At 45.8% G+C, this 25,690-nt stretch overlaps 1 protein-coding gene across 1 annotated transcript in view; it reads right to left on the bottom strand.

Moving 5' to 3' along the window:
* LOC119385325 (2-Hydroxyacid oxidase 1-like) overlaps positions 1 to 25,690 on the bottom strand; it is a 167,955-nt gene that overhangs the window by 52,544 nt on the left and 89,721 nt on the right. The window contains exons 3-5 of the mRNA XM_037652789.2: positions 18,693 to 18,844; positions 16,218 to 16,318; positions 1,271 to 1,419 (exon numbers count right to left, since the gene is read on the bottom strand). Of these exons, the coding sequence (XP_037508717.2) occupies positions 1,271 to 1,419; positions 16,218 to 16,318; positions 18,693 to 18,844 (402 nt within the window). The remainder of the gene's footprint in view (positions 1 to 1,270; positions 1,420 to 16,217; positions 16,319 to 18,692; positions 18,845 to 25,690) is intronic.

Raw genomic sequence — 25,690 nt, forward strand, 5'->3', positions numbered from 1 at the left:
CGGGGGGGGTTTGAACCCCACAACCCCCCCCCTTGGCTACGCCCCTGCCTTGTTGCCTTCAATAGGGGAAATTTCCATGCTGCAGGTGGAATGAAAGAACTTGCCCGAAAGAGGAAAAACGCCCACGAACACGCCTGTGGGAAGCGCGATGTTCAGCTAGCTAAAAGATAGCACGACAATCATGCTGGCGACACTGCACTATTGAAACGTTGACTCAGTGGCAGCGCTGACGCGTTCGCACGCGCTGTTCTGTTGAAACCCGCCGCAAGTGCCGCACATGCGCTTGTGACATCATGCTCGTTCTCGTAGCCGCTATTATCAACGCTGATATCGCGCGCTTCGCACTGTCTTCCTATCATGGCCACCGTAGTGCCAGCTCGGAGCAAACTCGTGTTCCCGAGAAGGGCGGGCCATCCTGCATAGCACCCTAGGGCGTCAGTACGAATTAACCGCGTTCGAATTAACGAGCTTTTACTGTACTACCTAGTAGATAAATTGGAGCCCAGGACACATGGGATGACGAAGGTGTAGAGTCGGCGCTTAGCCAGAACATCTTGCAAAATATAATAGGAAACGGGCGGTTCCTGTGGCTTTCTTCTTGGAATGGAAGAGGTTCTGGTTTTAGAACAGGTTACCACATATTACAAATCACAGAGCCATCTAATAATTAACTGTATGAAAGTGCGCTCTCAATGACTTGCGCGTGAAGGCAACCCGTGAGCTACAACTATAGACCTCCTACCATAATATAGCTCCTATAACCGACTAATGTTTATTTATTTTTATTTTGTAAGATTTTTGTAAGAATGTGCGGTGTGCAACGCAACTCACATGATTACCATCATCCAGATAACACTATAAGATATGCCTCGCACCGTTCAGGCACACCGCAATAACCCGTGTCTGTAATGAACTTTATCAGGAAACAGGAGAGCTCGAGAGGCAGCGTAAATGCATCTAATGGTACATTCTCATCATCGTTATCTCAACTCAAACGAACATAAGCAAATTTACGTAATCAACAAGGTGAGCAAAATACGCTAATGATAGTTTAGTTTGACCTACCTTATTTCTTTTTTCTTCGAGTGTGGGCAAGTGTACAACAGTCACGCGTGAACGCTGCGCTCTTTCTTTTTCACCTGTCGAAATTTCTCGAATATGTGCACGCGATCCCGCGTGATTGTCATTGGCGCAACCTTATTTCACTGCCGTATGCCAACTTTCGCATGCGGCTAAGAAATGTTTTCCTTTTATTTCTCGCTACTCTTACCGTATGCCTCTCGACTCCCAGTCATCAGCCTCTGTCTCAACACTGCCGATAACCGGGGAGTCTGCTGTTAAGACGATGGCGCCAAATCCCAGCTGCTCGGCCCGCTCCACTTGAGAACGTGTGATGCTACGATTCTTGTAAAGGTACACCTGCGTAAATAATGTACTTAGGTTCAAATGATATGCGCTATTCTCAGAAGACATCACTCAGAAACAATAAGTGTGTAACTTTTCAATTGATGAGGCACTACTGATAGGGTATTCACTGCCGTACACTGTAACTTACTGTGATTACTACACCCTGTAAAAGTAGTTACAGCTGTATGAAAAAAAGCACTCTGATTTTTCTTTTACGAAGCATAGAAAGCGTGACTAATTGCCCTTATAACTGATGTTAATAGGCAGCTTCACATGACAGCGCCCAATGCGCTCACGCAACATACTTCATGGTATGACATAGAATGTCGACGACCCCATGTTTATGTGTAACTGCCTTTGCATCTTACCAGCAGCAGCGCGGAATTTCGCATCTCCTGTCGGTAGCTCCTTAACTCTCCTCATTACAGCGCTTCTAATAAAGAGCTCTTGTGCAATGTTAACATCTGATAAGCGTACGCAGCACCAAACACTGTGTCGCACTCTTCAGGCTACAGACGCATAAATCCTTGCTTATTTTCCGTCCACATCAATTATTGTTTTGAAACGACTGCGGCGTGCGCCACGCAGCGGTACAAAACGAAACAAAGCCACAGTTTCTACTGTATTACACCACCTTCGGAATAGCCCCAGCCCATAACAGAAAATAATACTACGTATTATCAATAGAGCGTAACAAATCACCCCTAATACCGCCGCAGTCATGCGGTAGTCGCTGTATGCTTGTGCCTGAAAACACACGTTCCCACGCAACGCGACGTGACACACACGTTTTGGCCTTACTGCAAGCATGACGGTTGACCTGGCGACACTACGAGGAACACAAAATTCTTCTGAAAGCCTAGCTAGTCTGATGCTGGTGTCACAAGATACTTTCTCATCGCTATTAAGCCTGCTTTGGGATCAACTTTTTCAACAGGGATTTGGTCCCCTCTGCAGCATGCGTATAGGTGTCAATCACGATCGAGAATTTCCATCAGGTTCAGGTTCGATCATGATCAAAAGTAACCGTGCGACACCGGTATTAGAAATTCCGAGTAATATCAGCCCGCAGAATGCGTGCATTCTAGGCATTTTTCTTTCAAAACGTTTCATAAAATTGACGTTCTTGACTTTCGAACAATTTTTCTTAATTTTCATCAAATGTTGCTGCCAATTTATTAATTTTTTTCATGACACCCTTCATGCGTAATCACAGAAGAAACAATCGCCCGGCTTCTGCACCTTGCAGAAACTGGGACATCGTTGAATGCTCCGAGTTAAGTAAATATTCTACTAATCACTGAAAAAAGTCACAGTTTCGCCGCAAGGGCGAAGCATGAATGCGATAGCAAGAAATTGGAATGTCACACGAAGAACGACAAGGAGCTCGATACTTGCAGCACGCCGCTGAAGCACAAACAAGGACGCCCGAAAAGAACGCACAGGTATACACAGGACAAGCGTGAACTAACTGTCACAGTTGTTACGTCTTTCTGCTTGAGCAACGTGCTGCAAGTGCCGACAATGGAGAATTAGACGCTCTTAGATATTTGTTTTTCTTTTAAACAGCGGCGCGTGGAGTGACCCCGCTGCGTCTCCTGCCACACGGAGGCGTCTGACGCAGGGTGTTCCCGATGTTCTTTTTTCTTCGTTCCACATCACGAGTGGGTACAGAAAGGGGCCACTTTGTCGTGCGCGTCTCAAGGGCAGTTTTCAAATTGAAAGAAAATTTAGGAGCGTTGCGTGATAGAAAACACGCTCAAGCTCCTCCGAGATCTACGTACCACCAACGGTAAATGATGTATATAAATAACTCGCCTTTATCCCACCGGCGCACGCATGGCGTGTGGTTGAGTTGTCTAACGCTTCGCGCTGGGGGGCGAGGGGTCGCTGGTTCGAATCCCCAATCGGGTGCTTCGGAGTTTTTCTCTTCAGCTTTATTTTTCTTTCTGCCTTTTTTATATAGTTAAATTTAATTTTAAATGAAACAAAAACAAAATGTGCTCTTTTCCGCGCTCTCGGCACATCTCTTCAGTTACCAAATTTTGTTACCTTAAGTCCATACAAAATTGCAGAGACCAAATCAATTAACACGCTTGGAGTGATTTTTAATGAGCATAAACCTTGCATTGAGCATACACGTCACATTAGCTTAAAGTTTAGACGCGTGGTTGGCGCTTTAAATCGTTGTCGACGTCTCTTGCCCGTTACTGTAAAGCGACCTATATATCAGGCTCTCTTCCATGCCCACTTTAACTACTGTGCTTTAGCTTGGGCAACGTCGACAAATTTAAATATGCTAAAAATACTTCAGAAAAGAGCGATAAGGGCAATAGAAGACGCACCATACCTTGGACACCCAGGACAACTTTGAGTGAAACATAAACTTGTTATGGCAAACGACATACACAAATCCAGGTTACTACAATTCTACATTAGCGCAAACCTAGGGAAGCTCGACGCATTTCTGACACTTGCAAATCTTGAACATACAGAAAGCATTTACTTCAATCGATATAAACCCCCATAGAAAATTCCGGTACTACGCACCACTTACGGCACCCAAAGGCTTAGTCACATGTTACCCACTATACGCTAGTCATATGAGCAGCAAGACACAAAAATCGATGCAAGAAACACTATGGCTCTACTAACATTATTTTTGCAGGTGTGCATTCTTTACATTGTTCACATTGTGTTGCTTTGCATCAGTTTTTCTTACCAAGTGTAGAGCTACAATGGCATTGTGTACTTTTCATCTTATGTACAACGATTATATACGTTCTACGATTTATTGTGTTCTTGTGTTTATGAGATATCCCTTTTTGTTTGTATATCTTGGCCTGTCATTCATTTCGCCTTTTTTTTGCTGGTATTGTTACTTGCTTTATCTGTGCATTTTGTTTTTACCCTGCTATTGCTGCCGCGGGGTGGACGGTGCGTAGGCAAGCTGCAATAACTGCAGCTTTTTTGCCGTCTCCCCATTTTTCGCCATTGTATCTGTTTTGATGAAAAATGAACGCACTATATACACATATACATATCCGAGACATGAGGACGACGACGAGGGCAGAATTTCGCCGAGAGTTTCCGTATGATTGCTCTCGCAATTAAACTGTTAGACTGAACATTTCAAAGAAAGTTGAATGAATCATTTCTAACTGCTATTCACTGCTACGAAATTGTTCGCCCGTAATGAAGCATTCCTCATGCAAATCGGGGAGACCACAGCCTCAAAATATTAGCAGATAATTCTACTTCACAGCATCAGCGCAATATAAAAAGCATGATACTGTCTGGCAGTATGAGCGCTTCAGGAATACTGCTTATTTCTCCTGATAGATGTCCTCTGGTCGTCAAGCTTTACTACGCTTTTGATATATTCAGCCCATGTATGTTAAGACACTTTTTAGTCAGTTTATCCTTGCATGACAATAAATTATGAAGGTTTTTTACCGGCTGTAACACAGATAACAGCTTTTATAGAGGTGATATCTGCATGCAGAGCAACGTTATTTTTTATCGGTATGCAAATACACAGCACGTTCCTTACAGATTGCTGCGACTTTCACTGAAACTACTTCGCGGCCTTTTACTTAGCTTATTGAGAAATTACTCACTAAAAATAGTTGGACTGTACATGAGATTTTTTTAGTCTACGCAAACAACATCGCAAATTATATGCGCTGGTTGTATGCCAACTGCGTTTGTGACCAATGTGACCAGTGTTTTCGAAAACACTGGTCACATTGTTGGTGCAAAAGAAATGGTCAAAGCGCTGCCTTGGGATACAAAATTGGGGGGCAATTAAGCTTTGCCTTTAAGAGATCTGCGCTATAGCGATATCCTGCCCCTAGTGCGTACTTCGACCACTTAGTGCATACTTGTTATTGTATGCTGTTACTAGAGAAGTTCAGATTGTGCATTACTCCAATGTAATCCACGAAGTACCAAGAGGTCGCATAGCCGCAGCACGCAGAACTTTCCTGCCTGCCTTCTCTGCCTCCGCCTTGCGTGGCCGCCGTCGTGGTTTCGTGCCACTTGACACTGATGCCCCACCAAACTCGCAGATGAGGAAGACACAACAGTGTGGTTGGCGCTTGTACACGACACAGAGTCCACAAGCGTATCGAGAGCCTGGTGGCGTGAGAAAACGTCTGAGCGCGTGGCATTTTTATACACGAAAGTGTTTCATGCCGGGGTTTACCAATAATTTCATGACGTATTTTCTTCACGGAAATGCGTCAGCAATATAAACGCCATCACATGGCACAGAAAAAACTACAGGAAAAAGTTCCATTGAGAGGAGTCGAACCCATGACCCCTGTGTCTGCGGCGATGGCTTGCAGGCGATTAGTCCACTGAGCCACCACCAAACACATAACGGAGGCTACGTGAACGCGCCTTTTCCTTTTCACGCTTTCCTCTCACAGTGCTCTTGGATGGATGGATGAATGCTATGAGCGTTCCCTGTATAACGGGGCAGTGACATGCGTGCCACCAGGCTTGAAAAAAAAAGACGAGCCGTTGCTACGACCGTACCATTCGGCGCGTTTCCAATACAAGTGTACATTCGTCAATGCTTTAACAAACCGTGAGATGGTGGCTTTATCCCAAGCCTCGCTCACAGCATCTATCCATATCGGAAAATCGCTCTCCCACGCTCACCTGTCGGTCGCACCGCGTTCCCCGCTCGCCCTGTAAGGATTAACAGTCAGGCTAGAGGGAATACACGGCACTCGTAGCGATTCCCTTCGCGTTTCACGACGCTTTGAAGGAGTTCATATCGAGTATCAGTGTTTATCATGTGCTTCTTGATGTTTATTATGTGCTTCTTATGTGCTACCTCGGCGGGACAGCCTCTAGGTAAGGCCCTTGTTTCGGCGTAGCGGGTGAGCTACGGCGATTCATTTATTTCCGCAAGTCGACGTAGGCAGCGGCCCCAATAGATCCATACCGATTTGCTGGAATGGTCGCGGCGAGGTGGTTCGATCTGCTGAAGAAAGCCTGCTGGTCTTGTCGGCGGAGACTTGCGCCGGTGACAGTGTCCTCATTTCCTTACGTAGCGAGCGGCGTCGGCGGCAACAAGCGGCCAGTAGTACTTTTCCTGCATTCTTGCGAGCGTGCGGGAAACACCGAGGTGTCCCGCCGTCGGGTCGTGGTGTAGGGCCTGGAAGACTTCTGGTGTCAATGCTGAAGCAACCACGAGAACGTAGTTGGTTCGAAGGGGCAAGAAGTTCTTCTTTAGGAGAATACCGTTTCACAAGAAAAACGATGCCAGTCTTCGCTTGAATACCTTCGGAACACTGGCGGTCCTGCTATCGAGGTATTTTACAAGGCCCCTCAGCTCCGAGTCGGCTCGCTGTCGTTCGGCGAAGTAATCGGCACTTATGGTTCCCAGGAAGCAGTCTTCATCCTAATCTTACTGCGGCGCTGGAACGACGACGGCACGAGACAGGCATTCAGCGTCGAAGTGTTTTCTTCCGGACTTGTAAATGACGGTAATGTCGAATTCTTTGTATGCCACGCGCGTCTCATTGTCAGTTTGATGTAACTAGTCGGTTGAACGCGTAGCCGCTGCCTTGCGCAAGCCGCGCCTTACTATCTGGGAACTTTCCAGATTATGTTAGAATTCTCTTATAGAGCAGCTGCGATTATTGATCTAGCGCGGCCACCAGCAATAAGGCTCCAATATTCGATGCCGCATGTATAAATGCCGACGCGCCTTGCTGCAGATCAGTTTCATGGACGGACGACGCTCTGTTCACCGCTATCAGTGTATAGTGTGTATTACCGCAGTTTGACTTTCCCTTTCCCGGCGAAAAGTTCGACCAAATAAAGTTCTTCCTTCACTCCCCGCATCAGGAAGCGATCCTTTTTTTCTTCGCGCATGGCGGGGTCGGCATGGCGAAATAAACGTGCCGTTTCTTCGGTGTACAGCCCGATGTTCTCTTTTGGGAGCTGTACATGGGTCTCCAGAAAGGTTTCAGCCTTTTCGTTCCGGACGATGCTCGTGAAGGTACAGGTACATACAGTGAGAGCGACGGATCCATGGAGGTAGGTTACTGAAGAGAAGATGAGCAAGCTCGTCGCACTCCATGTGTACATGGTAATCGTTGAAGTCCCGCGCTTGCATTGGTGTTGGTGTCGACGACACATATTTCCAGGCCTTCGTCCACCGTCGTTGATTGCAAGGAAATGGTTCAAGGCTTTTTGAGTGTCTCTGATCTGAAGAAGACGACCGTCGCCTCCCACGAGAAACTTCACCATGTGTCTTCTCTATTGCAACACATGAACGATTCTTCTACGCAATTTTTAACACCGTCGGAACCTTTCAGTGCACGAGAAAATGGTGGAATCTGAAGGTCATTATGGTATTCGGCAGTATATGAGGGAGAAAGAGGTCAAATGAGGGTACAATTATGGATTTTGCAGATATGGAACAGGCTACACTTATCATTTCAACGAATACACAGGAAAATTGAAAAATACCAGAACTGCGACCTATGCTAGGAATGTTGAACAGAATTAAATTTTTTTTTCTGAAACATGTGCAGCCAGCCTTTGTTACACCGCGTCGAGGAACTGCATCGCGCGGTGGCATGATAGGCACTAGTGCCTATATTCTTGTATTTATGTAAATCTTTGTACTTACAGAGCTTATATTTTCATTATCATTCTACGAGGTCTTTGCGTTCAAAACGTATATTTCGATTTTTTAAAATGTTTATCCTTTGCAGAGTAGCACTGATGTTTTTATGAATCTTTTTTTTTTCTTCTTGGTGCATTTTTTTATATTTTTTTATTATATTCGAAATAAATCCATTGTAAGTATTAATACTGTTGGAAAGACCAATTCTTCCTCTATCATTTGATACCCTACACTTAGCATCGATTATTTTCGGTGGCAGGAAAAAAAATTTTTCCTGGACTAGCCAAAAACAACCGCTTTTTCCGCGGTCACGGAAGTGTTATACCGATTCCTAAAAGAGAGGAATCAGCCTTGTTTTACAGCGAAAGTTGTTATGAGATCACAGCAAGGACCGTTTTTGGCGCCGTAGTTGTCCGCCGCCGCCGGTGTCCGTAACCACTATCGCTCGAAATAAGAAGAAATATCCGGGGTGGAACCAGGTTCGAATCTGGGCCCTCTGCGCGGGAGCCCAGTGTTCTACCCCAGAGCCTTGCCGGTGCTTGAAAATGCTTTGCAAAATGAACCTTCACAGGCTTGATCTCGGGAGGGAACCACATTAACATATGTAATGTAGTGTGGTAGAAGAGAAAAATAACAACCAGGAGTCACACAACGCGAATTCTGTAACTAGGCGTCACAGAACGCGAATTGCGCACCGAGAGCGTTGTTGAATGCTTCCAACCCAGTACACAGGGATCTGCCATTATTTCTTCATCGTCATCAGCCACAACATCAACAAAGGGAACATAATGTCTTACAGGTATTTAGCGGGTACTACGGTTCTTCGCAGAATGACGAAAAGTTGCATAGTGGCTGCTTCCCTTCTTCATAAAAATTATGATTTTTATGCATTTCTAGTGGTTGCCAAGGAAGCCTATAAGGTTCCCATGATCCATTTCCTCAAGGCCCCAATAAAATTCATTCCCTCTCTCTCAATCTTTCTCTCGTTAACGTATGTTCTAAAGCGTGGTGGTAGAGTTCAATAATGACCGGGCATCACACAATGCGAATTACGTAACTAGTGGGTCTTTTAAAGCTTCCAACCCATTACAAAGGGCTCAGCCATAATTCTTCATCGTCATCAACCGTCGCATCAACGAAATGCACAGGATGCCTTACAGATGGTACCTCGCCTCTCCGCAGACTGACCAATAATGTCGTGGTGGTTGCTTCTCAACTTCGCAAAAATTATGATTTGTGGCGTAGTGGGTACGTTGCTAGTGTACTTGTATTACAGCAGGATAGAAAGTTGGGCTAGTTGGTACACATGCATTATAGAGGCAGCGCTAAAAGACGTAGCTGAAGAATAAACAAGCACAAAGGACGAGCGCTGATTCGCAACTGAAAAATTTATTTGGAAAGAACATCGAAGAAAACAACAAGAAAAACAACGACAATTGTGTGCAAAACAGCGTGTCAAACAGCAGAAAACGCTAATCTAGTTACTAACATAGGCATCACTTTACAATTCATGTGCCAAGTAGATAATCAAACTCTTTTTCTGTCAGTGACAGTGATGGCTGACTGACGCATGCGTCTCCCATTGTTTTGATGTGGAATGCCTCTATCGCCTCTCGAGTAATCTTGCATTTGTGTGATGACAAGATCTTCGTGTCTGAAAACACAGGTGAACAGCCACACGTGCAGCAGTGTGATGCGCGATGTGAAACATTCGATTTGTTCAGTGACTGGTTGTGTTCCTTTAGGCGCACGTTAAGGCTGTTTTGCCCCACGTACGAATTCCCACAAGTGAGGGGTTTCTGGTAGACGACCCCACACTTACACGGCACATATGTAGGCTTTAGATAGTTTGTTCTACAACCTTCATTATTAACATCATTCTGCTGTATTTTTTTCTTAACGATAGGACAAATTGCAGAAAATTTGTTAGGAGCAGAAAACACTGTTGTAACCCCGTACCTATTGCCGACATTACTCAAGCCATGGGAAAGTTTGTGTACATAAGGCAACACTGTTACCTTATCGTATCTCTGCTTGTCATCGCATTTCTTGGAACGATTCTGGCCCTTCACCCATCTCAATAGCCTCTCGCTGCAACTTGATAGCACACAGTTCGGATAACCCGCTTGTAGAAGCCTCTGAATTTGTGTAAGAAAACTACGCTCTATCCCATGTTCACAACACTTCCGCAGAGCCGATTTTAAGGCGGAGTAAGCGGAGTAACACAGGAAGAGAGCAGAGTGGGTCAGGGAACAAACGGGGGTTAAGGACATCATAGTTGAAATTAAGAAGAAGAAATGGATATGGGCCGGGCACGTAGCACGTCGGCAGGATAACCGGTGGTCATTAGGGGTAACTGACTGGATTCCAAGAGATGGCAAGCGCGTGAGGGGGAGAGAGAAAATTAGGTGGGTAGATGACATTAAGAAGTTTGTAGGTATAACGTGGCAGCAGAAAGCACAGGACCGGGTTTATTGGCGGAACATGGGAGAGGCCTTTGCCCTGCAGTGGGCGTAGACTGGCTGATGATGATGATGATGAAGCTATTCCTTTCTTTATTACTTTTGAGTGTCTAGACGAAAACGGAAGTATCGGTTTCCGCGAACTTGGAAGATATTGCCAACAAACATGGTTCTCCTCAAATGAAAGGTGTGTTGGACCTCAAGGTCCGCCGGCTACCAGACTGTCGTTTAGAAGAATAGACGGCACGTCCGAACGAACACTTTAATGGAACATGAAGAAAGAAAAGATGGCTTGGTGCCCTCGAGCGAGCGGCAGCTCGAGAGGAGCAGTCACGATGATGATAAACGGCGTCTGCTTGATGAAGACGAAGTTCCAACATCTTCCCGCGCCCAGCAGATGGCGTTAATCGACTAAGAATGGGTATAGCAGCTGAACAGGGCGGTTGACTATGGCTCCGCCCGGCAGAAGAATGGAAGAGGAGCAGACCTTTTACACAAACTTGTCTGCCCTTGTCGACATGAACTTAACCGGGGTCATCGTATGAATAGGCCTTTCTTGAAGGCACATCAGGTTGTCGACGAGGTGTCCTTAGTCTGAGATGTAGCGGGGATAATTCAGTCTCATGAAGTTCAATCAAAAGCCCCTGTGATGAAGTCGGCTCTCTTGTCAGCTTTCTCTTGCATCTCATTAAGAACGAGGTTAATCGTAGAACATTCATACGAGAACTGAACCACTCGGTGTCAATTAGTCGTCCTAATGGTGGTTTCGGGCTGACAGCATGAGTCAATGTCGTGGCGGCATAATCTGGAACTTCTGCTCGCATGTCTTGACCAGAGTCTTCTGGCCACCTCGAAGAATCCCCGATCCATTTTGATTCCTGCCACCGCGGTCCTCTCTGCTGTAGCTTCTCTGCTGATATGACTCTTGTCTGTAAGTCTCTCGGATTTTCTTTGCCTCGGTGGAAGCGCCGCACGAAGGCTACGTTGGCTTGTGGATTTTCGCCACCCGGTTCCCGACGTAGGTCTTTCTTGTTCAATGCTCGATGTGTCCTCAGTTTGTTGTCCAACACAGTTTCTTCATCAGCTCCACCAAGTAAACTTTCTGGATACCAATTATCTGTGAGAGCGTCAGAAGCACAGTCCTCTTCTACGCATGTCTGAAGTACATTGACTGTAGAAGAATGAGTTCTGTTGCTTGGCAAAGGAATTGGCCCTTGCACAGTCCGTCCTAGTTTAGTGTGCACAGCCTTTAGATCTTTCCATCTGTTGCACACGCTTCTCACGTCACCGGTCACAAAACGCCAGTAGTAGTCGGACCCCACGAGCAAGGAAATGGAGTTTTCGTTTTCTCCTTTTAGACAAAGGGCTCGCGTGTCCAATGCAGTTTGCTCCATCTTCTTTGTGACTTCTTCGCTTGGAATTGGAATGTGCTCGCTACAGATGTCCTCTACTTCTAAAGCGTCGATTACAATCGGATCCTTCGTGGCCTCTTCGAAATTGCTGACACGGACTTTTCTCATTGTTTTCTGCGTCTTGTGACCTCCGAAAACTCCAACTGTCACCGTTTCTTCTTGCAACAGCTGGCAGCGAAGTTGGCGAGATGCTTCGATGGTGATGAAGCTCCGCTGGCTCCCTCCGTCGAAGAGTGCTGTAGTACCTTGAAGACATCGTGCCTGCTATCTTGGCTGTCAAGGACTGTAATAATATAAGAGGGCTCGCTTGTTCCGAGAGGAGATTGACTGCTGTCGCAGAACCCTCGTTTGCCTTCTTCCGGAAGTCCGGGTCACACATGGATGTTACATCTCGTCGAGAGCATCTGTCGCATTTTTGTCGTCCCCTGCAGTCTCTTGCCATGTGACCTTGCTTGAGACAACGAAAGCATCGCCCGGCCTTGGCGAGAATCTGCTTCTTCACTGCCAAATTCGTTTCGTCGTCGCAGACTTCGGCACGATGCTTCGTCGACTTACAAAATAGACATGTATCAGGCTTCCCCAGCACACATTGCAGAGACGTTGCTGACGACATGGTGCGGTGCCCAACTCGTCGCGGCATCTCTCCAGTTGGATTACGGATTTCAGGTCTTCTTGGGGACGCACACGCCGCCAGAGTTTCTCTGCAATGAAGCTGATGTTCGAGGAAGTTCATAAGGTCTTGCAGCTCTTTCTCGATTTCGGTCGTTCTGTCCTGTGGGTACCTTTGCGCTTGCATCGTTGATACCGCAGTTGTCGTCGGCTTGTGAAGTTCATGATACTTGAGCACCAAGTCGGATGGTATGACTCGCAAGAGAATCTCCCGTAGCATGGAGCAGTATGTATTGGGGCTTGTTCCGAGCGCTTTGAGACTCCTCACATGTACTTGTACTTCGTCGTAGATGTCTCAAAGTTCGGTAGTGCTAGAAGACGACAAGACTGGCCTGAGATCTAAGAGGCTTCGGAGATGTTCCCGAACGATAATCCTCTCGTCCCCGAAGCGTTTCTTGAGGATACCTATTGCGTCTTCATAGCACTCTCCCGTTGCCTGGAGTCCGGAAATGGCTGCAGCGGCAGTTCCAGTGACAAGCGTGCTCAAGTAGTTGAATTTCTCGGCAGCGCTGAGGTCGTCGTTGTTGTGCACTGCCGTCGAGACCTGCATCCAAAATCGATGCCATTTTTGTCGGTTGCCGTCGAATTTCTGCAGTTCTGCTTGCGGCAGTCTCGACCTGAAACTGACGGAAGCTTGGCTCGTCGTCGTCAAGGCTTGGCTCGTCGTCGGGCGCGAGGCTTGAGACGACTGGTTGTTCAGAATCGCAAAGCGAAGCTTTGCCGTCCATGTGACAATCTTGTCCCCATAATTGCTCGCGTCTGTAATCTCTGCCTCGATCAGCTCGTCAGGCGTCTCGTCTATTAGGCTTTCATCGATCTCAGTTATCTGTGCGTAGATCGCGTTGATTCGGTCAATTGAAACGCTGACCTGTGATGACGACAGCTCTTCTTCTCGTAGGAGGCCTTCCGCTTCTTGGACGATGCCATCCAGTTGCGAGCGCAAGCACTTGCGTCGTCGGAGTAGCCGTTCCATGGATCAGTCGGCAGCCGGGAACTCTTCGCCGAAGGCTCAGGGGTCGCAAAGCGACACCTTGAATCGATGAGGCGTCGTTCGGAAGATCCCGCTGGGTTTCGGCACCATGTGTTGAACCTCAAGGTCCGCCGGCTACCAGACTGTCGTTTAGAAGAATAGACGGCACGTCCGAACGAACACTTTAATGGAACATGAAGAAAGAAAAGATGGCTTGGTGCCCTCGAGCGAGCGGCAGCTCGAGAGGAGCAGTCACGATGATGATAAACGGTGTCTGCTTGATGAAGACGAAGTTCCAACAAAATGCACAAATCTAAAAACTGTAATATACCATTCTTAATCAGCGCAAGCGTGAACTTCAATCCATTGCCATATTGACGGAAAACTTTCAAGATATCGGCTGCCCTTCTACTATAGTTAATGCAAGGAAAAACACTATGTAGTCGTCTACATATCGGAAAACAGAACCAGCCAAATCTTTGAGGTTATCCTGAAGTACTCGGTCAACTCGGTTTAGGTACACGTCGCTTAACACAGGGGCTACTCTCGAGCCGATGCGTATACCCGTTTTTTGCACCTACAACCCATCATCCTATTTGACAAAACTGTTGATAAGATAAAACATCGACAACTCAAGAAATGCTTCTAAACTCATCCCACAACGCTGCGTAAATTATAACTCGTCATTGTATTCCGTAACTACTTCCTTGACGCTGCGCATTAGTTCACCTTGTTCGAGCGAATAAAAGAGATCTTCGACATCAATACTAATTGCCCTGAAATTTCTTGGGTTGTTGTTAGATGAAAATTTTACTACTTCCTCATAATTGTTCACTAGGTACGGGTCATTGAGACACATCGTTGAGAGTGCTTTCTGTAGAAAAGACGACACCTTATACTGCCAAGTTCCTTTTTCTGAAATTTCTGATGAGTTTAGAAGCATTTCTTGAGTTGTTGATATTTTATCTTAACAACACTTTTGTCAAATGGAATGATGGGTTGTACGTGCAAAAAACGGGTATATTCATCGGCTCTAGAGTAACCCCTTTGTTAAGTGACATATACCTAAGCCTACTTGACCGAGGACTTCAGGATAACCTCAAAGATTTGGCTGGTTCCGTTTTCCGATATGTAAAGGACTACATAGTGTTTTTTCCTTGCATAACTATAGTAGACGGGCAGCTGATATCTTGAAAGTTTTCCGTCGATATGGCAATGGATTGAAGTCCACGCTTGAGCTGATTAAGAACAGTATATTACAGTTTTTAGATTTGTGCCTTTCATGTGAGGAGAACCATGTTTGTTGGCAATATCTTCCAAGATTGTGGAAACCGATACTTCAGTTTGCGTCTAGACACTCAAAAGTGATAAAGAATGGAATAGCTTACTCCTCCTTAAAATCGGCTCTGCGGAAGTCTTGTGAACATGGGATAAAGCGTAGTTTTTCTACACAAATTCAGAGGCTTCTACAAGCGGGTTATCCGAACTGTGTGCTATCAAGTCGCAGCGAGAGGCTCTTGAGATGGGTGAAGGGCCGGAATCTTTCCAAGAAATGCGATGACAAGCACAGATACGATAAGGTAACAGTGTTGCCTTTTGTACACAAACTTTCCCATGGCTTGAGTAATGTCGGCAATAGGTACGGGGTTAGAACTGTGTTTTCTGCTCCTAACAAATTTTCCGCAATTTGTCCTCTCGTTAGGAAAAAAATAGAGCAGAATGATGTTAATAATGAAGGTTGTGGAACAAACCATGTAAAGCCTACATATGTGCCGTGTAAGTGTGAGGTCTTCTACCAGATACCCCTCACTTGTGGGGATTCATACGTTGGGCAAACCAGCAGATGCCTTAACGTGTGCTTAAAGGAACACAACCAGTCACTAAACAAATCGAATGTTTCACATCTCGCGTCGCACTGTTGCACGTGTGGCTGTTCACCAGTGTTTTCGGTCGTGTCATCACACAAATGCAAGATTACTCGAGAGGTGATAGAGGCATTCCACATCAAAAGAATGGGAGACGCATGCGTCAGTCAGCCATCACTGTCATTGACAGCAAAAGAGTTTGATTATCTACTTGGCACATGTACTGTAAAGTGATGCCTATGTTAGTAACTAGATTAGCGTTTTCTGCTGTTTGACACGCTGTTGTGCACACGTTTTTCGTTGTTTTTCTTGTTGTTTTCTTCGATGTTCTTTCCAAATAAATTTTTCAGCTGCGAGTCAGCGCTTGTCCTGTGTGCTTGTTTATTCTTCGTCTACGTCTTTTAGCGCTGCTTATATGATACTTTTATTAGTACCCACAAGAGTTTATAACGGGCTCTAGAAATGCCGCTCTTCCAGCTTTCACTGTGACTGTGCTGCGCTATCCGCGCAGGCCTGGCGTATTTTTAATTATTCCATTACTACTTCGACATTGATCCAGCACATACAATATCCCCTTCGAAACGTACCAATGTCCTGGACTTGGCGAATGCTATTCGAGATAACTATTCGTATCGCTTGTGTTTCGCAATTTACATGTAATAGCTAATCACGTCAATAGAACGATTAGGCCAATATTAGACATCATCCAAAAAGAGCCAACGTTTTTTTCCATATCTTTATTGTGCATCGCGAATGTTGCGGTTTCATTACAACAATTACCTGTAGCCACAGCGAGCAGTTGGGAGCCGCCTTCCGCACGTCTTCCATGCTCACTGTGCTGAAGATACTCAGCACCATCACGGTGTTGGCTCGAGCGCAAGCTGCGTGTTCAGAAAATAACCAGGATGCATCACTCGAATAGAATATAAACTCCATTAACGTTTTTTTGCTGCGCGGTAAAAAGCATTATAAGCGCATTTTCTTTGCAAAGATTCACAAGCATCAATTGAGGCCTGGCTTTCAGCAATGCTTTAATTTCATTTTCTTTATCGTACCCTCAAGGCCAAAGAAGGCATTACCATGTGATGTGGGTTACATGTTACAATGAGAAGTTGCGCAACATAAGTAAAATATAACTCAGTAGGAATATAAAACAAAACGTGAAAAATTTCAGAAATTAATATACGGTTCCAATATACGTCAGCGCTGCAGAACGTAGAGCTTCTTTAACTGATTTGAAAAATGAGGCCGGGTCCGCTGATCAAGTTCCTTTAACTGAAATATTCGCTGCTCATAAATTCGTTTAAGTAAAAAAGTTTTGAATAGAATGCGTATGAAAACAACCGGACGTTTTCTAGAAGTTCGTTATTCCTAAATACTCGTTGAAAAGACGTTACTACAACTCAGAGTTTAGTGTGTACAGAATTGTCTTCACTTGTATGTACACGACGGGCGGCCGGTAGCCCTATAAACTTCGGCGATGAGAAGATTAGTATGCATCCCAAATAAATATGTTTGTGTACGCTATAGTAAGCAAAGCCAATAGTCGCGCGCATGCTTCAGGATCTAAACACTCGTCATTCAGCGTAACAATATTCCGCAACAAAAGATGCACGCACAGATGCAATTTCATTTCGAGTGCTCTTCATTGGAGGCTTTCCTGGGGCTTTGGCTTTCATGCCCGTTTGTAGCACGCAGCCACAAAAAAATTCCCAATGATTTCTTGTGGCTTCGCGCTACACACGGTTAGCTGTCAATTTCCCAGCTGTAAATTTCCCTTTCTTAACCCTTGCGGCACCGTGCGGGATTCCGCAGAACTGATTTTCAGTACGATGTGTCCATGTGCTTCGAGTTGTCGGTGAATTTGCCCTCGCGCTGCCAGTTGCTAGCTTCCTCGTTAGTCCAATTGGTAGAGCGACTGCCCCGCAAAAACATTGGTCCCGAGTACGATCCCTCGACCAGGACGAATTTTTCCGCTACTAAGAAGTTTCCTTTCTGAGAAATCCGTATGTACTTCTTTGCGGATTCGGGCTATAAACGGCTGGTTGCCAATTTCCCTTTCTTAACCCTTTAACTTACATGCGTTTTCCTCTTAGAAATTGATTCGTTGACGTTTTCATTATACGTGATATCTAAGGCTTCGCGTTTTCGGATAAATCTGAGAAAATAATCGATAAACGCTCGCCGGTAAAATTTTTCACAATTCGGATTTATCCAATAAACTCCGCTTTTAAAAGGGCATTTAGAATTTCAAAGAACATTTTCAAAGCTGAGGATCATATTTCGAAAGGAGCGCACCTCCATCAGCGGCAGAAAACTCGTAAAGTGTGCTTGTGTGTATTACAACATTAAGGTTGTAATACGAACAAACGTCGGTGTTAAGTATTCAAGTATTTGTGCTAAGGTGTATATGTGTTTGAGCGTTCAAACCTTCCAGACATCTAAAATACACTTAATGTGTTCGCATGTTTTCCTGTTCAGATATCATTTTATCTAAGACTTCAGAGTATTGAGAATAATATTAATATTAGGTCCTTTATTTTTCATACAGATGGTGATGGATGCTGGGAGTAAAAAGCTAAGAAGCAGCTTGACGAGCTCCGGCCCCCCGAATTTACACTTTGGAGCGTTTACGGCAGAGCACATCAACACCGTCATTAACAGGGTAAATAAACAGCAATTGAAAGAAAAAATAAAAGCATGGAGAAGAGGATCATCAGCAACAACGCAACACATTGTCATTAGAAATAAAGTTATTAAGAACACATTGTAACAACTTACAATGCAAAATTAAGCACCGAATTCCGGAGAATTGCAGATTTACACGAAATGAACTCCGATAATCGCCGAATTTCCTAAAAAAAAATAAAAAACTCCGAAAAGCACCCTCCGAATTTCAAGAATAATAAACTCCGAAAACACGGAGCCCTAGTGATATGAAACGTATAAATTGATGAAATTGTACATGCTTGATAACCATTCTATGCTACTGCTGCATACCAATTCCGACTTCATTTCCTTTGTCTCAACTGGTCGCTACCCCATAGCAACATTTCAAGGTGCGTAATGACATATATGAGTAGTACACAGCTTGGCCACGATGGCTTTGAGACCTAGACTATAACTAATTTCAAGGCTTACTTGAGGGTGCTACTCTTTCTTTTCGGCATGAACAATTACTCATTCACACCTTGTAGTAAACCGCGAAAGGCGTGTGCAGTGCTCTTGTCTTATGCAAAGAAACGGAACGATCACCTCTGGCCGTGGCGAGTTCTCCTTCTGCATTCACCAGCTTGTGCAGAGCGGTTGGAGCGACGCACACTGGCATGAACACCGACTTGCCGAGGACACGCGTCTGCAAACGCCTCTGCGATACGCCCCTCAGCACCCTAGGCAAGAATCGCCACCTGCAGTCGAGGAGCACGTCGTGAGAACACGTTCGCAGGGCGCATAACCTTGGCGTTTAAAAGTGCAACGCAATAGCATCATCGTCCCCCGTTCGCATCGTCTTTTTGTTCTCTTGCCATGATTGGCTCCTCGGTGGACACCTCAAGGATGCTGTGAGGGACTGAGACTCTCACTGCGCGCCTACAAAGCGACAATGCGCACCTAGGTAGCTGCGCGCTTTGTGGATGCTAATCGCGATGAATTATATCTCAGCTCATTTTAGTGGGTTGGCAGCTTTTACCCACTCGCTCGTTACGCAAATGCCCTGACAGGATGACTGTATAGGGCATTTTTCTGAAGCACCTTCTACGCCGGCGGGGTTCGTGACGCAGTACTACCTGGTAGAGGTGTGCACGGGCTCCGGGTAGCCTGAAAGCCCGAGCCCGACCCGGCCCGCGGGCCGGGCTCGGGCGGGCCGACGTATTTTCACCTCGGGCCCGGGCCGGGCTCGGGCTACTTGGGGTTTTATCGGGCCGGGCTCGGGCCCGGCGCAAAGCCCGACTCAAGCCCGAAATGTAGAGAATGAGCGGGAATAGTGAGGAAGAACCTGCCACAAAAAAGCAATGCTTGCAGTTGTTCAGCGAGTGGAGCGACAGTGGTGAGAATGTAGCAGTTACAAAAGATGAGCTCTCTGATTATCTCTCTATGGAATCGCCCTCCTGTCCATCTGAAGTTTTAGTCTTCTGGAAGAAGAAGCACCAGAGATATTTCTGAAGTACCCGCCGCGGATTCGAACCAGCAACCACTGGCACCTCAGCTTGCTGCGTTAGACAACTCAGCCACACGCCATGTATGCGCCGGCGAAATGACGGCGAGCTATTTATATACACCACGTACCGCTTGTGGTAGGCAAATCTCGGAGGAGCGTGGGCGTGTTTTCTATCACGCAACGCTCATAATTTTCTTTCAGTTTGAAAACTACCCGTGAGTCGCGCAGCACTAAGTGGCCCTTTTCCGTACCCACTCATGATGTGGAAGGATAAAAAAATCACAGCATATCCACGGAGTGAATGATGATGAGTGGGCGAAGCTGCGGAGGTTCATCGGTAAACCGTGAATCTTCCGTGAATTCTGCCCAGTACATCATCACCGACGTGAGATCGGGCGCGTTTATACTAAAGGTTCGATGAGTTATGACGACTTGCAGCTCACTTTAATTTTACATGTACGCTGTGAATTTTCATTGTTTAGAAAACCATTGCTTTAGAAAACATCTGGCGTCTTTCGTTAAGCAGCTGGCGTCTTTTCGTTTTGCTTTAGAAACATCTGGCGTTCTTTCGTTTTGCTTTTACAAAACATCTGGCGTCTTTCGTTGGTTTATTTCATCAATGAACGGCGTTTTGAACAAAATTTTTATTGTTTAATCACGCACAAGAGAAATCTCACCAGGCACTACCTTGGAGATAAACAATGGCTGCTAATTGGAATGAGAGACAGAAGAAGTCGGCTTTTAGCTAACACTTACACTTCTACTTCTACTAACGTTTCCTACTGGAACATGCCAATGGCTGCTAATGGGGAATGAGAGACAGAAGAATTCGGCTTTTAGTTAACGCGCACGCTGCGAATTTTTTATTGTTCAACAACGCACAGGAAAAATATCCCACCGGCACCACCTTGGAGGTCAAGATCTGGTACTAGCCTTACCACTGGTTACGCACTACTACGAGGGACGAGCGGGTGCCGCCTTAAGGAGCTTCGCCCCTAAAAAATGCCCCCACCTCCCCGAAGAGAATCGTGAGCAAATGCGAATGCATTTCTTGCGCCGAGAGTACACGGCCTAGTAATTTTAATGACGTAAAGCTGGACACATCGACGCGCTCAAGTGTCTCCCTTTTGGGTGCCTCTTTCAACGAACGCTTCCTACGTGCGTTCGTAATCACCTCAGGGATGGTTCCACCGCCTTCAATGCAGCACAAACGCGTCTCGAACGTGCTGTTTTCAGGCTGTGCCAAGGCAGCACAAACGCTACAAACGCGTTTCAAACGCACTGCATTGAGGCGCTGGCGCAGGGAGGAGAGAGAGCGAACGGCGAGAGAGGGAGCGGCGAAGCACTGCACCTAAGGGACCTTAACTGCACCTATAGTGTACTAGAATAATTATAACTGCACCTACCCTCGCGCGCGCCCGCAGCTGTTGCTATGGGAGAGGGAGTGAGAGCGGAGAGGCGCGCGGATAACGCCGGATGCCTCACATAGCCCGACTAAGAAATGCATTCGCATTTAAAAGAATGGACACCGGGAACACCTTGCATCAGACGGCCCCGTGTGGCTGGAGACGCAGGGGGTAACTCCACGCGCCACAGTTTAAAAGAAAAAGAAATATCTAAGGGCGTCTGATTCTTAATTGTCGACACTTGCAGATGCAGCGCTTCTAATTTTCTTTCATTTCTAATACTGCCCTTGAGACGCGCACGACAAAGTGGCCATTTTCTGTACCCACTCGGGATGGGGAAGGAAAACAAAATCACAGCATATCCACGTTGTGAATGATGATGAGTGGGGCGAAGCTCCGGAGAGAATCATGAGTAAAAAAAAAAATGGCCGCGTATCTGCGTGCTTCGCTGCAAATGTCGTCTAAAGACGATAGAAGAGGCGCTGCGTGAGATATGGACGCCATCTGGCAATACGTCGGGAAACATGAGTGCTGTGTTGCGGGCTGGTAGTCCCGGCGCAGCGGCAGGCGAACACCTGCAGTGACCAACGCGACCGGCGGGGACGCCAGCCAGCCCGAACACACGGTTTGGCGGGAAGCGCCGAAGCAGAAGAAATGTCTGCACTCAACGAGTACTCTCCACACACTTTTTATTTACACGTCGCCTGGATAAAACAGGAATGCCAGAGCGGCGGCCGATGGCATCCGTACAGTGCAATACGGAACCGAAACCGAAACACGACAATGAGCTCGTGCAGAGGGCACGGAGGAAGGCAAGTTTCAGCGCAGTGGCATTTTCAGCGCAGCTTAAGAAACTGGGGTCTCTAGAATTACGTATCTATGTATTTTCTATTAAAGGAATACACCACCTAATACATACCTAGTGATTTTGCGCCTCAGATATGCATAATGTTTGCTTTTTGATCAACAATGTACACAAGTATGAACCTAGTAAGCCGTTCAAGATGGCTGGCGCTTGGGCAAGTGGTTCAACTTTGGCCGTGTGGCTGAATCGAGTGACGTGCCGACAAACAGAAAGACAGAACAAAATTTCTGCGTTTAAGTTCCCCAAGAAAGACTATCGTCTTTAAAAAAAAGATAAGGAACACCGGGCACACTTTGCATCAGACGCCCCCTGTGTTAGGAGACGCAGAGGGTCACTCGGCGGGCCGCAGTTTAATAGAAGAAGAAATATCTAAGAGCGTTTAAATTTATTCCTCCTCCTCCTCCCTCTAAATTCTAAATTTCCCCACTTATATTAACCGCCGGTCTCATGGCCAATCCCCCGTAGTGGGTAAGAGCCAAGAATTAAGGGCAAGCAAGCAAGCGTCTGATTCTTCGTTGTCGACACTTGCAACGTGTTGGTCAAACACATAGGCATAACAACTGTAACAGTTGTTAGTTCACGCTTGCCCTGTGCATGCCTCTGCGTTCATTTAGGGCGTCCTTATTTGTGCTGCAGCGGCACGCTGCAAGTATCGAGCTGCTTCTGGTTCTTCGAGTGACATTTTGATTTCTTGCTATCACATTCATTGCTTCGCCTTGCGGCGAAACTGTGACTTTTTTTAAAGCTTTTTTTATGACATAGAGGCATCTTTATTAAATGTATTTCATGTTTTTCTAGTGAAGGAGATTTCATCGTAGGTTTAATTGGTTGTTATCCTTATCACCAATTCCTGTGAATCTTAGCCTGTCCGGTACTTAGTCACTTTAGGATGATCGTTAAGAGTTTTTCCGAAAATTCGGCAACTGTTAAGTGGACGATTGAGAACGTCATTGAATGCCACAATGCTTTCAGAAATTACTAAGGGGGCGCCATAAACTTTCCCAGGATCGGTATCAAATTAAACCGCAGTCAAGGCCCAATGCTGATGAGGTTGAATCCAAGTCGGCTCGACAACATCCGGTACGTGGCATCACCAGGGACATCCAGCGCATCCATTCAATGAGCAATGATGAGTAACGTCCATCCAATGAGCGAAAACATAAAAATAAAAGCAAATATTTCTTTATTTTGCTCATTCTACAAGCCACAGGTAATTTGAATATAAGTGAATATATTATTTATTTATTAGCTACAACTGATTCACCCTAAAAGACATGGGCATTACAGAGGGCATTGGCTTAATGTACGCACAAAAAGAGAACAAAACGCAGCCAATAAAAATGGAAGATATATGGTGGTGTTAGAATATATATGTCGTGAAGAATATCACGGCCTTATAGTCTATGAAATATGTTGCCCCGCCACGGTGGTCTAGTGGTTATGGCGTTCCACTGCTGACCCGAAGGTCGCGGGATCGAATCCCGGCCGCGGTGGCTGCTGTTCCACACGTAAATAAGCCGACTGTGAGTGCTTCGGTTGACAGGCATAACCTTGTAGTTTCCGACATTTTTCATCAATTGGACGCAGCAATTAAATCAAATTTATTGTTATTAAACGTTGGACCACCGTGTAGTTTATGCAGAATACATGGAGTACTTGCCAGAGTCAGAGAGTAGCTATGACACATTTCAGTCAACAAGTCAGTAGGAACATTAAAGGTTCAAGTAGTCTTTCCCTGAAACTGCAGAACGAAACTGGTTAATAGAGTTATCATAATACCAGTCAGGCTTTAAGTGGTGAAATCCGGTTGAAGACGAACATTCCAGCTTCATTTTGTTCCTGTCGTCACTTTCTTTGTCCGTGTCTTCTTTTTTTTTTGTGCGCCACGTATCACCACCAACAAGCGCATCCTTACATGCTTTCATTCTGTTGCACATCTGTTTTTGTCAAGTACAAACGAGAACACTCGTTCTGCATCACCATTACAATCTAGCTTCAGCGTGAGCAACGTGCGATCCATTGATTGCCAACATACACGCCACTTCGCCGCTCCGTCTTTACTGGTGCGTCACGCATTGCGATGGGGTACCTCGACCAGCCTACTGGTACGGGGAGGTCATGCGCGGGTATTCAGACACGACACAAACGCTTAGAAATAATTGGTAGTTTTTAAGGCTGCTCGTTATTTGATTTCTCAGTAATAAAACAATTGGCTACTAAATGTGTCGAAATAGAAGTTCAACGTAGCCAGGAAGTAGCCATGGAGCCAACCGAAAATTTTCGTCGCCATAGCGGGGCCGGACAGTGTCCAATTTGTTGCAACGTAGCCACCAACGGCAACCCTGAATGTGGTCTCTCGCTCTCACCTCCTCTCCCAAACGGCCACCTCACTTCACCCCCAAAGGCTAAGTATCTGAATCAACCGATCATAACGGAAGGTGAAAAGCACATGGAGGACTTCATTAGGCCAGCAAGGGACTCGGCATAGAGTATCTTAAACCCCAACAATCGTAATAAATGATGCTTCTTGAGCTATGGCTAGAGGCGGATTCGCTTTATTAACTGAATGATGCAAGGGGTGGTGTGCATTTATTACATTGACGATATTGTTGCTTTTTGCTTCCTGGCGCATTTCCAAAACAGTCACGCACCTATAGCCGTAGCATGAGGGGCTTAGCGTACAAGCCCCTTCATCATATGCATGCTGCACAGTCGCCGCGAGAGATCGAGCCCCGGCCTGCAGATGCAGTGCCTGTTCTTGGGACGCCTTTAACAGCTTAGAAACGACGTGAAGTCGCGCAGCAACAGAGTGGAAGAGCACCACCACCATCGCACTGTCACGACGTCATCGCGCAAGTACTTGTGTTCAGAGCTGCGCGTGCGTGGAAAAACGAGCAAGCATATCGCTGGGAAATCCATCAGGTCAGAATGACGCACTGGCATGCTATGTTTTATCGAGTGTGATGGAAGTTGAATAAAATATGTGTGCTGTTGAGCATACATACTGGATAGACGCAGATGCCGCTGATATATCCCACACGTTGGAAGATGATGAAGTAGTTTGATCACGAGAATGTTTGAAACAACCTAAGTGCTGGTGTTGTGCCACTGTCCGTTTTATAGAATAAAACTTCATTATCAACACCGTCGCCGTGAAATAGACGACACGACTATTTCTATCGCATGTATGCTAATATGTGCCCAACATAATAAAAGCGCCTTTTCTGTCTTGCATTTCTAACAACTGTATGCACGATGGTACACGTCAGATCCTGTAAAAACTACGGCGAAAACAATATAATAATAAACGTGAAAAAAAGCGCCCGACTTAAATGGATGACACATTGTATTACGCAACTACTGCCAGCTCCAAATAGGTGCGTCCTGATACAGGTCGTGCTGCCCTGATGCAGTGCCAGATGTGAGGAAGATATAAACAGCACGCTCACCACTACAGAATTTCCGATAAAAAATTTTGCACAGCTTGCAGTATGTTGCGCAAGGCTGGATCACAGCACAGCTAGTGGGCACGTAGCTGGTGCTGGCTCGGTTAGTTTTTCACCCCCTCACCTCTGTTTCTCAGCCCTTGCTAGTCTCTTTATTCTACCTTTTTTTCAATTCGTTTCCCTCTATCTGTTTCTCTCTCTGTCTATTTCTTTCTCCTGTTTTTCTATCTTTTTCTCCCTTTCTTCACTTTATTTCTCTCTCCCTCTCTCTTTCTGCAATCGTTCTCTCGTCTTCAATCTCCTTTTCTCTTTCGTCCCTTTTTTTTTCTATCTATTTCGCTTTGTTTCTATATCTTTCTTTCTTTCTCTATCGCTCTCTC

The sequence above is a fragment of the Rhipicephalus sanguineus genome, chromosome 3, assembly GCF_013339695.2.
Source record: "Rhipicephalus sanguineus isolate Rsan-2018 chromosome 3, BIME_Rsan_1.4, whole genome shotgun sequence".
Lineage (NCBI taxonomy): Eukaryota > Metazoa > Arthropoda > Arachnida > Ixodida > Ixodidae > Rhipicephalus > Rhipicephalus sanguineus.